Genomic DNA, 14,779 nt, shown 5'->3' with positions numbered 1-14,779 from the left:
AAAATACAGATACTTGTATTGGGTGAAATATATGGAATGAATATATAATTTAATAACTACAAGACCAGGTTCGGTTACTGAACTTTTTAATTAAAAAAACAAAACAACCAACTCAACCATATAGACAATAAATCGTTTTTTGTAATTCGAGTATTTTAAATAAGTTATAACATCAAACAGAATGTCATATTTAGATTTAACAGATTTTTTTCAACAATATCTACAAGACCAGATTCGGTGACTGAACAATGTTTTTCTTAATAAGGAACTCTTAATCATAAAGAAAAGATTTTGGTCCGTGATAACATCAAACAAAATGTCATGTTTCGATATAACTTTTTTTTTTTTAACTGCAGTGGTTCGACTAAATGCTGTCGTCCGTCTTCAGATGGAGACCTGCTCCATTTTCATACAACGTTGCTTTGCTGGGATGTTTGCCTCCATGACCAACATATCTGCCGTGAAATAGAACGTAAATATGAATTCATGAGCACGCTAATTATAGTGAAGCCCCGCTGATTCAGTGGGATTGATCGCTAACCCCTGTGAATAGCAAGGGTTCACTCTATGTTTATTGCAATAGCATATATCACATTGAACCCTTACCTGTAGTATGTTCATTGGGTTTGGGCTTCACTGAAGACTTCGGAAGTGTCCTCTTCTTTGGGCCAGGGGTGACTTCAGCAGGGCACTTGATACCGGAACAGATGTCGTCTTCCATCTCCACCTCTTCATACACTGTTAAAATAAATGAAATACTCCCACCTCTTCTCTACTGAGTAACAAGCAGAGCCAAGTGCTCAGTCTTCGTGTCATATGGAGTAATGTAAGCATTTAAGCCATACCTTACTTAAACAAGAATATGTGCCTAGTTTCTTACCTTCAAACACTCAAACACATTATTATAAATACCAGGCCCATTTCTGCTGGTCAACGTTTATGTCGTGAGGGATGAATTAGCTGTCATTTTTTCGGGCAAAGAGACTGTTACAGATGGCCTGACAGTACTGCTGACCTCTTATAATCGCAATTACATGAGTACACTTTTGCCATGCATGTGTTAATGTGTGTGTGTGTACGTGCATACCTGTTTAGATTTAATGTTTGTGTGGTAGTTCTATACACGTTTTTGATCAACAAAATATGAAGCCTTCAACACTCCCAATTCCCCATCTATCGGACGTCTGTCTGCACCCAACATGTTCTAATCTTAGAATCGTCCCAGTGCAGTACAGTATATACAATTTAAAAATAAAAATAAGATTTTTCCATTCAAAGATGGGTAAAATTTGATCTATTTTGTCAAAGTAGACCTTTACGTTCAGTCAAACTAGATATAGTTCGTTAAATACCCAGCAAATTGAAACGGCTGAAATCTGACTTTTTTAGAAGCAAAGTTTTCTAAAATGGACGTGGATGCACCTTGGGTAGCTACCAAGCTAGCTGAGCGTATATGCCACGCGCGGTCACGAATAAGGATTTTAAAGTTTTTATTTCATTTTAAATTATTTTCACTCTTTCGGAAAGGGTTCGCATACCCTGAGTGGCGGAAGGAGTGTTGTCGCCCCAGGAAGACTCGTGGTAAAACGCAGCGACGCGCTCCACGGGATTTTTCTCCCACTGCAACCTGCCGGGGAGCGGCGTCTCGGTCTTGAAGATGAAGTTCCAGCGCTGGGTGTCCTCCTGGCTAATTTGATGGAGCTTCATTTCCAAGTCTCGGTTGACATGGTCATGGTCCACGGTGCCAAACAGGCACTTGCGTACCAACTTTGTCGGCACGAGCGTGTTCATCTTCACCGTGACCGCGTAAGACAAATTTCAACTTGAATGTGATAAATAGAGCAGCAGCGCGGCAATGAAGAGGTCGCGAAGCACACCAGTGGCTAATGCATTGACGTCACGACCAAGGACATTTAGCAAATGAGCATGCTAACAACCTCCGCCAATTTAGAAGTCTTATTTAGATTTGAAATTGTAATTTTAAATACTTTACATTCGATGTATAAAACCCCCAAAGAAAACACAGATTATTCACTCTCATTTTAATGACAACTGGAACAAGCTGCAATAACGTTATCAAAACATTCGAAAGACTTTACCAACACATTTGAACGACTGCAGGAGGTTCGAATGACATAGCCATTAAAAATGTTTACTCCACATCGGGAGTTCCACGTTTCTGTTTTATGTCCCCTAACTATTCTAACTGTTGTTGGTATTCTGAACAATATTAAGTTTGTCAAATAAGAATTGAGTAGAAAAATCACCGCATTTTTATCCATCTCAGTAGGTTGCCATTTTCCGAAAAAAAAACGACCATGTATCTTAAGGCATTTTAACCCGAAAAAAACGACCATGTATAGGAGGCCGTTTTTAGACGAAAAAAAAACGACCATGTATAAGAAGGCTTTTTAAGCCGAAAAAAACGACCATGTATAGTAAGGCGTTTTTAGACGAAAAAAAATTACCATGTATAGTAAGGCTTTTTAACCCGAAAAAAACGACCATGTAGAGTAAGGCGTTTTTAGCCGAAAAAAGGACCATGAATAGTAAGGCGTTTTAACAAAAAAAAAGGAAGGTGTTTTTAGCCAAAAAAACTACCATGTATAGAAAGGCGTTTTTAGCCGAAAAAAAAGACCATGTGTAGTAAGGCGTTTTTAGCCGAAAAAAAACGACCATGTATTGTAAGGTGTTTTTAGCCGAAAAAAACAACCATGCATAGTAAGGCGTTTTTAGCCGAAAAAAAAAACGACCACGTATAGTCAGGCGTTTCTAGCCGAAAAAAACGACCATGTATATAGTAAGGCGTTTTTAGCCGGGAAAAAAAAAACGACCATATATAGTAAGGCGTTTTTAGCCGGAAAAAAAACGACCATATATAGTCAGGCATATTAACCCGAAAATAACGACCATGTAGAGTAAGGCGTTTAACCCGAAAAAAACGACCATGTATAGTAAGGCATTTTAACTCGAAAAAAACGACCTTGTATAGTCAGGCGTTTTAACCCGAAAATAACGACCATGTATCGCAAGGCATTTTTAGCCGAAAAAAACGACCGTGTTTTGTTAAAACGATTTTAGCCGAAAAAAACGCCCATGTATAGTAAGGGGTTTTTCAACAAAAAAAGACAACCATGTATAGTAAGGCGTTTTTAGCCCAAAAAAAACAACCATGTATAGTAAGGCGTTTTTAGCCGAAAAAGATGACCATGTAAAGTATATAGGAAGGCGTTTTTAGCCGAAAAAAACGACCATGTATAGTAAGCCATTTTTAGCCGAAAAAAACGACCATGTACAGTAAGGCGTTTTCAGCGCAAAAAACGACCATGTATAGTAAGGCGTTTTTAGACGAAAAAAACGACCATGTATAGTAAGGCATTTTTGGACGAAATTTTTAGCCGAAAAAAACGACCATGTACAGTAAGGCGTTTTTAGCCGAAAAAAACAACCATGTATAGTAAGACATTTTTAGCCGAAAAAAACAACCATGTACAGTATAGTAAGGCGTTTTTGGACGAAATTTTTAGCCGAAAAAAACGATCGTGTATAGTAAGGCGTTTTTAGCCCAAAAAAAACGACTATGTACTGTATAGTAAGGCGTTTCAGCGCAAAAAACGACCATGTATAGTAAGGCGTTTTTAGACGAAAAAAACGACTATGTATAGTAAGGCGTTTTCAGCCGAAAAAAACGATCATGTATAGTAAGGCGTTTTTAGACGAAAAAAACGACCATGTATAGTAAGGCGTTTTTATCCGAAAAAAACCACCATGTATAGTAAGGCGTTTTTAGCCGAAAAAAATGACCATGGTCGTTTTTTGCACTGAAAACGCCTTACTATACATGGTCGTTTTTTTCGGCTAAAAACGCCTTACTATACATGGTCGTTTTTTTTTCGGCTAAAACCGCCTTACTATACATGGCTGTTTTTTTCGTCTAAAAACGCCTTACTATACATGGTCGTTTTTTTTCGTCTAAAAACGCCTTACTATACATGGTCGTTTTTTTCGTCTAAAAGCGCCTTACTATACATCGTCGTTTTTTGCGCTGAAAACGCCTTACTATCCATGGTCTTTTTTTCGGCTAAAAACGCCTTACTATACATGGTCGTTTTTTTTTCGTCTAAAAACGCCTTACTATACATGGTCGTTTTTTTTCGGCTAAAAACGCCTTACTGTACGTGGTCTTTTTTTTCGGCTAAAAACGCCTTACTATACATGGTCGTTTTTTTTTTCCGCTAAAAACGCCTTACGATACATGGTCATTTTTCGCGCTGAAAACGCCTTACTATGTGGTCGTCTTTCGGCTAAAAAAGCCTTAACTTCTCACATAGGGTCTACGCAGGAGGCTCATTACAACCCTGTTAGTAAAGTGGTTTGTGCGTCCGCGTCCCAATGCCGACGTGCGAGTTCGATTCTGGCTCAGGCCATTTGTGTGTTGTCAAAAACATGTGTGGCCATCCTTTTTTTCTTTTTATTCTCTTGACGCTCTCACTCACACCAAGGAACAATTCACAAAATGCCTAATGATGCATCAGCATTTTTTTCAGCAAAAATACTCCTTTGTGGACATGGTCGATTTTTATTGTGAAAAACGCCTTTCTTTACAAAGAAAAAAAAGCCAAGGCAGGGTGTCTTGAAAAAAAAAGTGTCATATTGAGACAATGTCGATTGCTCACGTCCAGCCAGCTAGTCGAGTGGTTAGTGGGTCTGTATCTCAGTGCGGAGGTGCTAGGTTCAATTCCAGCTCTGGCGATTTGTGTGTTCTCAAAAACATGTGGGGCCATCCACTTTTTCGCTCTCATTCACACCAATTAACAATTCAAAAAACACCTGACAATATATGGTCGTCTTTTTGGCTGTAAAAAACGCCTTGCTATATACCATGTATCGGGACTATGTGAAGTGTTCATGGCGGCCTGGTGGTCGAATGGTTAGTGTGTCTCCGTCTCCGTCACAGTGCAAAGGTGCAGGGTTCGATTCCGGCTCTGGGCTTCTTGTGTGTTTTCAGAAAAGAAGCATGGCCATCCATTTTCTGATCCTCTTCTCCAGACATAACTTTGCACTCACACCAAGGAACAATTCACGAACAACTTTCCTATCCATCGTCGTTAAAAACGCCTAACTATACGTGGTCGTTTTTGGGCAAAAACACCTTACTATACATGGTCGTTTTTTTCGGCTAAAAACGCCTTATTATACATGGTTGTTTTTTTTTCTGCAAAAAACGGCTTACTGTACATTGTCGTTTTTTTCGGCTAAAAATGCCTTACTATACATGGTCGTTTTTTTCGGCTAAAAACGCCTTACTATACATGGACGTTTTTTTCAGCTAAAAACGCCTGACTAAATATGGCCATTTTTTTCCGTCTTAAACACCTTTCTATACGTTGTCGTGTTTTTTCAGCTAAAAACGCCTTACTATACATGGTCGTTTTTTTTCGTCTAAAAACGGCTTACGAGACATGGTCTTTTTTTTTGGCTAAAAACGCCTTACTACACACGGTCGTTTTTTTTTCGGCTAAAACACCTTCCTATACATGGTCGGTTTTTTCAGCTAAAAACGACTTACGAGACATGGTCTTTTTTTTCGGCTAAAAACACCTTACTATACATGGTCGGTTTTTTTCAGCTAAAAACGCCTTACTATACGTGGTCGTTTTTTTTCATCTAAAAGCGCCTTATTCTTTATGGTCGGTTTTTTTTTCGGCTAAAACCACCTTACTATATATACATGGTCGTTTTTTTTCGTCGAAAAACGCCTTACTATACATGGTCGTTTTTTTCGTCTAAAAACCCCTTACTATACATGGACGGTTTTTTCGGCTAAAAACTTCTTACTATATATGGTCGGGGGGGGGGGGGGGTTCAGCTAAAAACACCTTACTATACATGGTCGGGGTTTTTTTGGGGCTAAAAACGCCTTACTATATATATGGTCGTTTTTTTTCCGGCTAAAAACACCTTACTTTACATGGTCGTTTTTATCGTCTAAAAACGCCTTACTATACATGGTCGTTTTTTTCGCCTAAAAACGCCTTTCTGTACATGGTTGTTTTTTTCGTCTAAAAACGCCTTACTATACATGGCCGTTTTTTTTCGGCTAAAAACTCCTTACTATACATGGTCGTTTTTTTCGTCTAAAAACGCCTTACTATACATGGTCGTTTTTTTTTTGGGCTCAAACGTCTTACTCTACATGGTCTTTTTTTTCGTCTAAAAACGTTTTCCTAAACATGGTCGGGGTGTTTTCGGCTAAAAACGCCTTTCTATACATGGTCGTTTTTTTCGGCTAAGAACGGCTTACTATATACATGGTCTTTTTTTTCGGTTTAAGACGCCTGACTATGCGTGGTCATTTTTTTGGGCGAAAAACACCTTACTATACGTGGTAGTTTTTTTCGGCTAAAAACACCTTACTATACATGGTCGTTTTTTTTCGGCTAAAAACGCCTTACTATGCATGGTTGTTTTTTTTTTGTCTAAAAACGGATTACTAGACATGGTCGGGGGTTTTTCGGCGAAAAACGCCTTACTAGATACATGGTCGTTTTTTTTTTCGGCTCAAAACGCCTTTCTATACATGGTTGTTTTTTTCGTCGAAAAACGCCTTCCTGCACATGGTCGTTTTTTTCGTCGAAAAACGCCTTTCTATATATGGTTGTTTTTGTCGGCTAAAAACACCTTACTATATGTGGTAGTTTTTTTTCGTCTAAAAACGCCTTCCAACACATGGTCGTTTTTTTCGTCTAAAAACGCCTTACTTATACATGGTCTTCTTTTTGGTCGAAAAACGCCCTACTATACATGGTCGTTTTTTTCGTCTAAAAACGCCTTACTATACCTGGTCGGGGGGGGGGGGTTTTGGCTAAAAACACCTTACTATAAATGGTCGGGGGGTTTTTTGGGCTAAAAACGCCTTACTATATATATGGTCGTTTTTTTTCGGCTAAAAACACCTTACTACACAGTAGTTTTTTTCGTCTAAAAACGCCTTACTATACATGGTCGTTTTGTCGTTTTTTTTCGGCTAAAAACACCTTTCTGTACATGGTCGTTTTTTTTCGGTTAAAAATGCTTTACTATACATCACTGGTGTCAAACTCATTTCACATCGTCGGCCACATACAGCCTCGGTAGATGTCAAGTGGGCCGGACCATTAAAATGATACCATACTTTGCTATAAACAACCAAAACAATATGTCTTTCCTTTGTTTTGGTATAAAGAAACACAAGAACATTTGGAAAATGTTGAAATTTAATGAACGTATCTTTTCCAAAACATTTCATGAAGCACCTTACATTTCCTTTAACAAATGTGCAATTTACTTTTATCATTCACATATATGCATTGCAACTGATCCCATTGATTGTATAAACTTTAACAAGTAATTGGTATTGAAAAATATAATAATGCACTTTATGATTAACCAAGATTTATAAAGAAAGGAAGTTTTAAACCATTTACACGTGCATATAAAATCTAAATGTAATCCCTGCCTACATCTTACAAACTAAGGAGAGTGCTATTAAATGTGTAAATGTGAGAGTGCTATCGATAGCGTCTGCTGTCATGGGTCTGTCTCAGTGATGGACTGAGGCCGCTGTTGTCTTCTTCTCTGTTCAAAACAGTGTCCCCTAGCGGATACTCAATGAGTTGCACCTTATTAAAAATATTAATTCTGTCTTTTATGCATTTTTTTCACTTTTAAATTATCCTGCGGGCCTGATTGAGCCTCGCGTGTGTGTGTGAGTGTGTGTGATGAATGGAATTCCACATCGGTGTGTAATTGTAAAACAAGGCTGTGTGTTGAAAAAATGAATCTTAAACTGCATTTAAGGGTGGCTCAATACTGGCTGGCCATATACGGGCCGGAGTTGTAAATTGATTTCTGGCCCAAATACTTCACTCCACAACTTGCCCACATCTGGTTTGCCAGAGTCAAGCCAGTGCCTCCTTTGCCACTCCTGGGCCGTGTTCGGCCCACAGGCATTATGCCAGTGCCGACTCAAGGCCAGCTGTGCCAGCTTCATGCCGAATCCGGGCCAGATGCCTTTGCCGACTGGGTAATAATCACAAGGCAACTTTTTGCGATTTTTAAAATTTATTATTATTTCAAAAAATAACTGCTGGTTTTCACAGGATATCAAGTGGAAAAACACAATAGAGATTGACATAAAAGGTTAAGAAGAACTTTGCATCCCAGAGTATTAGTCACGAAAAAAGACCGTCAATCAAAGGCACTGCAGTGTATATTTATGGGTTGGAAGCAAAAGTTTTCAATGATTATCTTTTCACAATTTACATTCCACAAAAAAATTCAGCTTGACCAACAGGCACAAGTGGCAATTTCCTCTGTAGAGTTAACACTGATGTGGTGTTCCGAAAATACTCGGTTGCTTTTTCTTTTGAGCCTGTTATTCCTCAGTAGTAGTAATAGTAGAAGAGAAGGGACACACACACACACAAAGTACAAAAAAAACAGAGCAACATAAGGCACTGGCAATTCTACTACACTAAGTGGCTGCACTTCACTGTTACCCATCATGTAAACATATTGAAAGAATCACATGAATTCACACACAAACGTGACATTATCGAGACAGAAACATCCCCAAAAAGTAACACCAACATTATCGATGCAACAAATCAAAACTACACCCTTGTAAAGTTCAGCATATTTGTATCATGGTTGAAACCAGCCAACCTGCATCACATCTGTACAAAGTTATTTGGTTGAACTTGAATTGCAAATTCCACTTCTTCACCGACCCCAGCTTCTTCTTGAATTAATCCATCCATCCATCCATTTTCCGATCTGCTTATGCTCACAAGGGTCACAGGGGGTGCCGAAGCCTATCCCAGCTGTCTTTGGGCAGTAGGCGGGGGACACCCTGAACCGGCTGTCAACCAATCGCAGGGCACACATAAACAAACGACCATTCGCGCTCACAATCACACCGAGGGACAATTTAAAGTGTTCCATGAAGCTACCGAGCATGTTTTTGGAATGTGGGAGGAAACCAGAGTACCCGGAGAAAACCCACGCCGCCCTCTTGAATTAATATTCAAAAGAATGCTTTGTAACACATTCAGTTTGGACAAACATTGGCCTGTTCCTTTTACAAATGAAGAGTTCATTTTAAAAACAATTAAAAGCCATTATTGCGTTGATACAAATTTGGGAGAAAAAACTTCATTTAGCATTATACGCCACACTTTAGCAATATGTTAATTAGGATCCCCCCCCCATAAAAAATTACTTCCGCATGCAACACATCACGACTCTTTCTTGGGTGTACAAAACAGAAGAATTCAGACAGGACCATCCAAGTACCACGTTCACATGTTTGGCTCTCAGCCACCCCGAAACGTCCCAATTGTGCAAGAAAGCTCAGTAACTTCCTCTCTTAGCGGTAAGAATGTACGCTTGCGTGGTGTCGTGCTGCGGCTGAGGCCTTGTCTCCTGGGGGCCGACGATTCGAAATGTTGTCATTGGTCATTTGCGGAAGGAGAGAACAATCTCAGTCCGAATCAGAGTCTGAAAATTCATCTGGAAGACAAAAACATCTCCATCAGGATGATTTTGGCGCATCCCCATGTGGGCTTGTAGAACAGTTGATGCATTTTTTTTTTCGTGGTGGGGGGGGGGGGGGTTATTGTTCATCCAAGCAAAAGTACTGGAACTTGTGACTGACAGGTGTGCCTTACAAACCAGGTGTGTCTTATTATTTTTATTAGTCAAACAATAAGTACACAAAGTATCACCTTTGGATTCAGCCACTGAAGACTGCACGATTTAGAGGCGTCACCAAAATGAAAACCAGAAAGTTGTCTCAACCAGTGAGAAACCAGCTTTTAATGTGAAGCTGAGAGAAGACGGAAAATCAATCTCAACAATGCCCGAGAGGAAGGAGTGAAAGTCATGAACCTTGACTAAGGTACAGCTACGAAACTGGAACATGCACAGTACTAATTGACCAAAAAGGGAAGAGACGATTGTCAAAAATTGGGGGAGAATATTTTAAGGACAGTCAAAGTGCTGGAAAATGGCAAAGCTTGGAGGAAAAAAAAAAAATCAAAAGCACGCAAGTTCATCTTTGAAACTCGTCAAATTGAACTCAGATGTCTGCAGACATTTTGTCTGCCGATCTAGAGATCGACAGATGCACCCAAATGGATTTCGCAATCCTTAGCTGGTGACTGACTATGTTCATGCAATTTTTTTTTTCATAAATGTCAGGGGAGATCTTGTAAAACGTGACATTTAAAAAGATATATTTTTGGGGGTTCAAGTTTATTTCCAATTTCTAGGGTCTTCCAATTCTAGGGTAAATATCCAAGTTGTTTAAATTGATATATATACTGTATATATCCATCCATCCATTTTCCAAACCGCTTGATCCTCACTAGGGTCGCGGGGGGTGCTGGAGCCTATCCCAGCCGTCTTCGGGCAGTGGGCGGGGGACACCCTGAACCGGTTGCCAGCCAATCGCAGGGCACACAGAGACGAACAACCATGCACACTCACACCTAGGGACAATTTTTAGCGTGTTCAATCAGCCTGCCATGCATGTTTTTGGAACGTGGGAGGAAACCTGAGTACCCGGAGAAAACCCACGCAGGCCCGGGGAGAACATGCAAACTCCACACAGTGAGGCCGGAGCTGGAATCGAACCCGGTACCTCTGCACTGTGAAGTCGACGTGCTAACCACTGGACTACCGGGCCGCCTACTGTATATATATATATATAAAACTCTTTCCTCTCATCGAATATCATTTTTTTTCCCAACCTCAAAGATCCTGATCGTGTAAAAGCCCGGTTGTGGATCGATACCTTGCTGTCTGGAAGGCTCCTCGGCGCTCTCGCCTCCTTGCTTCAGGAAATTGGCGAGCTCGTTAAAAATGAGATAAAAATCCAAAGCAAAGGCAATGGTAGTGATGAAGCCAAAAACCTGTGAGGGGGATATAAGAAGAAACCGCAGGTGGAATAAAGACTTGCATATTGCGATCGAAAAAAAAAAAAAATGTGTCCGGAAGGATGAATAATGATGCCGAGTGATAGAAGCGGTCATCTGTTCAATTAAATTTACCCCGGCGGCTTTGGAGGAACCGTCCACATATTTGGAGACCGCAATGATGGAAATGATGAAAAAGATGATGGCGGCCGTCACGCACCTCATAAAATCCTTGCAAGGGGAAAAGAGCAAATACACTTAGTAGCAGGAAAAGGAGACTTTCTTATAAAAACATGCGATTATGACCCGGGGCGGCGTTCCTTTCACCATAAGGGGCCAGAGGAAGCCTTTAAAGCGCTCGTTGAATTTGGTCGAGTAGGCAAAGAGCAGGAAGAGAGCGGCCAGGAACTCCAGCAGCGGCACCGTCACGAAGGCGGCCGCCGTGGACGCGGCGAAGCACACGAAGTCCACGAAGGACAGCGCCTGCAGAAACGCGGAGAGGGAACCAAAAGACGCACGGGCAGGACACGCTTTCATCAACAGGAACATGAAATCAAATCCTTTCTTTGCCTGAATAAAGCTCAGCCTCATGTCTTGACTTAAAAAAAAAATACATTCTAAACTTCTTCTCTCCTGAGGTTCGTTTATTTACAAAGTGTGTCACTTCCCAAATGGAGTCCGTTTACTTCCTGACATGGATGGCGATCTTTCAGCCTTGCACCACTTTGCTTTGTCTTTTTTTCCTTTCATCCACACTCGGGGGGGGGGGGGGGGGGACATCTGGCAAGCAGATCTGGCTCTTGGCCACGACTAATTCCGAACACTATTTAGGTCGAGTCCAAGTAGGTTGAGTCCACTTTTGTTGGTCTCTCAACGCCCACTTTGGAAGCAAAGCCGCTTCCCCGAGAGTGGGCCTGATCCACCCGCGGCTCCAGGCCGACTTCCTGTAAGGAGATACGGCCGCAAACAGACAATGTCGATTCACTCTTACACGAAACCCCTCGTGCTTGCGGCACAAACGCTTACTTGTCCGAATGCGAAACACAAAGCGCTAACGGCGACTACAAATGTCAAAGATGAGTCGTTGGTCCCTTCTGCTGAACAGACACGTCTCTCGAGTTGATTTTAATTCGAAGAATGTACTTCTTAAACATCATTAGTGTTAAAAATGGACTGCACTGGGAAAACTGGTTGACAATATCCTATTTCACATAACACACCTGGGATTCTTTTAAAACTCATTCAGTATCAGCCAATTCTAGACGAAGTCTGAAAAGACGTTTAAAAACGTCATTGGGAGTGAATGAGTAGCCAGGATAAAAGACTTGGCTTGGCACATGAGTTGATGTTTTTGTTTTATAAGCGGCCCACGTTTCTCTGAGCCCGCAGGCACTCTGAAGTCATCATAGTGGACAAACAAATTGTACTTAAAAGGAATGAGCGGGCAGGTAGTCAAAAGTCGTAAAACTCGCCGTGAGTGCAACGATGAGTCACAAACCTAACGGGCCAAATAGAAGTCTCCCGTTCCATGTACACACCAAAAAAGGACTCTTGCTAACCTGATTCCATTTGATGGGCTGCAGGAATTGTTCTTTGATACAGACAGAATCATAACGCTCTGGGTCTTTTCAATATTGGAAGAGGCGGTGATCCTCCGGTGCACGCTTTTCAGATTTTGACCCTGCATGGCCAGTTGGAAACCATTCAAAGCTGTCGCAAGGAGTTCGGGACACACACGATGGACAAACGGCAGGTTGATAACCATCGCGATGAAGGCAACAAAACATTTCCAATCTGTCAGTGTGCACTTTTGATTTAACGTGGCAAGATGAAAAATAATGACTTCCGTTGAGGCCGCTGTAGCGTGCACAAAAATGATTCTTGAGCTCATTGCTACTTATTTATCTTGGACATGAAATATACACGTTCTGTCCAGTCGCTTCTGTTCAAACGGCCTCAACAATTTGTCAAGCACGTCAAGTGGAGTTAATCATGAACTCGGCATGGTTTCCATCCCATGTTTCCTACTCCCCAACACCCAAAATGTCCGAAATGACTGTGAGCAGAGCACTGGGTGCAAGACACTCCGCTCCAGGCTACACATTGTGGAATGGAAATGTGTGACTCTGAGGAAGAGAATGACTGCCCTGTGACCGTAGCCCAACATTAGCTGAAAGTCACATGACACCACCGCGATTAGAAGGAGAAAAAAAAACAAGACCCTTCCTTCCCACTATCACATGATGCTGCTGATGTTGCATGTGTGCTTTGCGTTTCAGTACAGACAACGTGGACTTGGTATTGCGCAATTCTGAACGACAAGCTTGCATTAAAAAAGGTACAATTGACGTGATTTCCCCCCCCATCCATTTTCTATCATTCGCGCCTTCAAAGATGATCACAAATTATCATTACAATCGTGGAGAAAGTCGACTTAGAATGTGTGAGTCTTACAAGAGTGAAGGCAGGACCAGGTTGACTGGTTTTGTTCTGACGGTGTTTCATGATGCGAAGCAATGGAGTGCGAACAACAAATTCCTTGAAAGTTTGAACACTTTTCCAATCGAGACGCTTGTAATTCAGTTTGTGCCTTAAAAGGTTTTTGCTTTTCAAAGTGAACCAGGTAACCCTCCTGTTGTGTTTCGGGTCAAACTGACAAAACATGACAGTGTTCCCTCATTTTCCGCCGGTGATACTTTCCGCGCCCCGCCCCACCTGCCCCAAAAGTGAATTTCCGCAAAGTAGAGAGGAACTTAAAAAAAAAATTAATATTTTTTTTAATCCTTTTTTATCAGGGGATTTCCACCTCTAAGCCTTATAGTCAATACAAACCACCTCACACAGTTCCCACCCTTCTAAACACTGGTTACACTAAATAAAATTTACTTTTAAAACGCAAAATGTAGAATACATCCTGAGCTTCTGATTAGGGGCGATCGACTAATTCTCATTGTCTCGTTTTTTTTTTGGAAATCAATTAGCCTGACCCCTCCCCCACCCCTATAAACAAATGAATGAATCCAAATAAATATTTAAATAAATCTCTAAACTTTTTTGACTGGTCCTACTTAGAAGGCAAAATAGCACACAAAAACGAGGTAAAATAAGGAGGTAAGACTGCAAAACATGTACAAAAATATGTGATTGATCGAGCCGCAATAACTGAACCGCGAAGTAGCGATGGAACACCGTGCAAGTTGAGTGGTTCGTTGTTGTTTTTCAGTGGATGGCTCTTCTTTACTATATGAAATCTTTTTAAGGCCATGTTTTTGTTCTCTCTTTCTCAGAACAGACATATTTTCTATACAGCGTATATTTCATATCAATGAAATAAGGTCGATGACTTTATTTGGAAATGTTTATTTTGCTTTGTCCGCTCGTCACGTCACTAATGTAATCCTTGTGTGCACACCAAAGTGACCTACATTGAAGTCGCCACTTGGAAGTTGGGAGTTGTGTTAAAGCGCGCGGCGGTGGACACTCCTCTGCGAAATCTTGAGCAAGAAAACTTTCCTACCACTTCGGCGATGAGCAGCATTCCTTTCCTGGAGGAGGCGAACTCTCTGCTGGGGAGGACCGACTGCAGCACGCTGCGGCTCGCTTGCCGCGAGTCGGGAGCTTCGACGTCACCCATGGCGGACACAAGAAAACAAAAATGCGAGGCAGCGAGGACGCCGCGTTGGGGCTCCGACGAAAAAGGAATGGACCAGGCTCCTCTGAGGTGGAAGCGGAAACAATGACAGCGCGGAAGCAACATCTGCTTGACCAGATGTGAGCCGCGAGGGGGGGCGGCGACCCCCCCCTCCCAATGCTCACGCGGG

The 14,779-nt window shown here is 41.4% G+C and overlaps 2 protein-coding genes across 2 annotated transcripts; both read right to left on the bottom strand.

Annotated features, from left to right (window-relative positions):
- Positions 1-300: 300 nt before the first annotated feature.
- On the bottom strand, positions 301-1,830 carry LOC147208002 (uncharacterized). The gene is made up of 3 exons (XM_086106190.1): positions 1,539-1,830; positions 607-738; positions 301-455 (listed from the first exon to the last, which is right to left on the bottom strand). The coding sequence occupies exons 1-3, from the start codon at positions 1,789-1,791 to the stop codon at positions 385-387; spliced, it is 456 nt and encodes a 151-aa protein (XP_085962316.1). The 5' UTR covers positions 1,792-1,830; the 3' UTR covers positions 301-384.
- Positions 1,831-8,084: 6,254 nt separating this feature from the next.
- On the bottom strand, positions 8,085-14,779 carry LOC147208001 (CKLF-like MARVEL transmembrane domain-containing protein 3). The gene is made up of 5 exons (XM_086107734.1): positions 14,476-14,779; positions 11,286-11,441; positions 11,094-11,189; positions 10,838-10,955; positions 8,085-9,552 (listed from the first exon to the last, which is right to left on the bottom strand). Exons 1-5 carry the CDS (start codon positions 14,713-14,715, stop codon positions 9,524-9,526), a joined length of 639 nt encoding a protein of 212 aa, XP_085963860.1. The 5' UTR covers positions 14,716-14,779; the 3' UTR covers positions 8,085-9,523.

Source organism: Hippocampus guttulatus, chromosome 3 (assembly GCF_054856545.1).
Source record: "Hippocampus guttulatus isolate MCC_2025c chromosome 3, RoL_Hgut_1.0, whole genome shotgun sequence".
NCBI classification, from domain to species: domain Eukaryota; kingdom Metazoa; phylum Chordata; class Actinopteri; order Syngnathiformes; family Syngnathidae; genus Hippocampus; species Hippocampus guttulatus.
This window is presented reverse-complemented; position numbering and strand designations above follow the sequence as displayed.

Excerpts from the sequence above, each read along its gene's own strand:
- LOC147208002 (XM_086106190.1), bottom strand. The coding sequence starts at position 1,791 with ATGAACACGCTCGTGCCGACAAAGTTGGTACGCAAGTGCCTGTTTGGC. Across the intron at positions 739-1,538 it reads CACTCCTTCCGCCACTCAGG|TGTATGAAGAGGTGGAGATG; the intron begins GTATGCGAACCC and ends TTATTTTAACAG. Across the intron at positions 456-606 it reads ACCCAATGAACATACTACAG|ATATGTTGGTCATGGAGGCA; the intron begins GTAAGGGTTCAA and ends ATTTCACGGCAG.
- LOC147208001 (XM_086107734.1), bottom strand. The coding sequence starts at position 14,715 with ATGTTGCTTCCGCGCTGTCATTGTTTCCGCTTCCACCTCAGAGGAGCC. Across the intron at positions 11,190-11,285 it reads GCTTCCTCTGGCCCCTTATG|GATTTTATGAGGTGCGTGAC; the intron begins GTGAAAGGAACG and ends TCCCCTTGCAAG. Across the intron at positions 9,553-10,837 it reads GGAGCCTTCCAGACAGCAAG|ATGAATTTTCAGACTCTGAT; the intron begins GTATCGATCCAC and ends TTTGTCTTCCAG.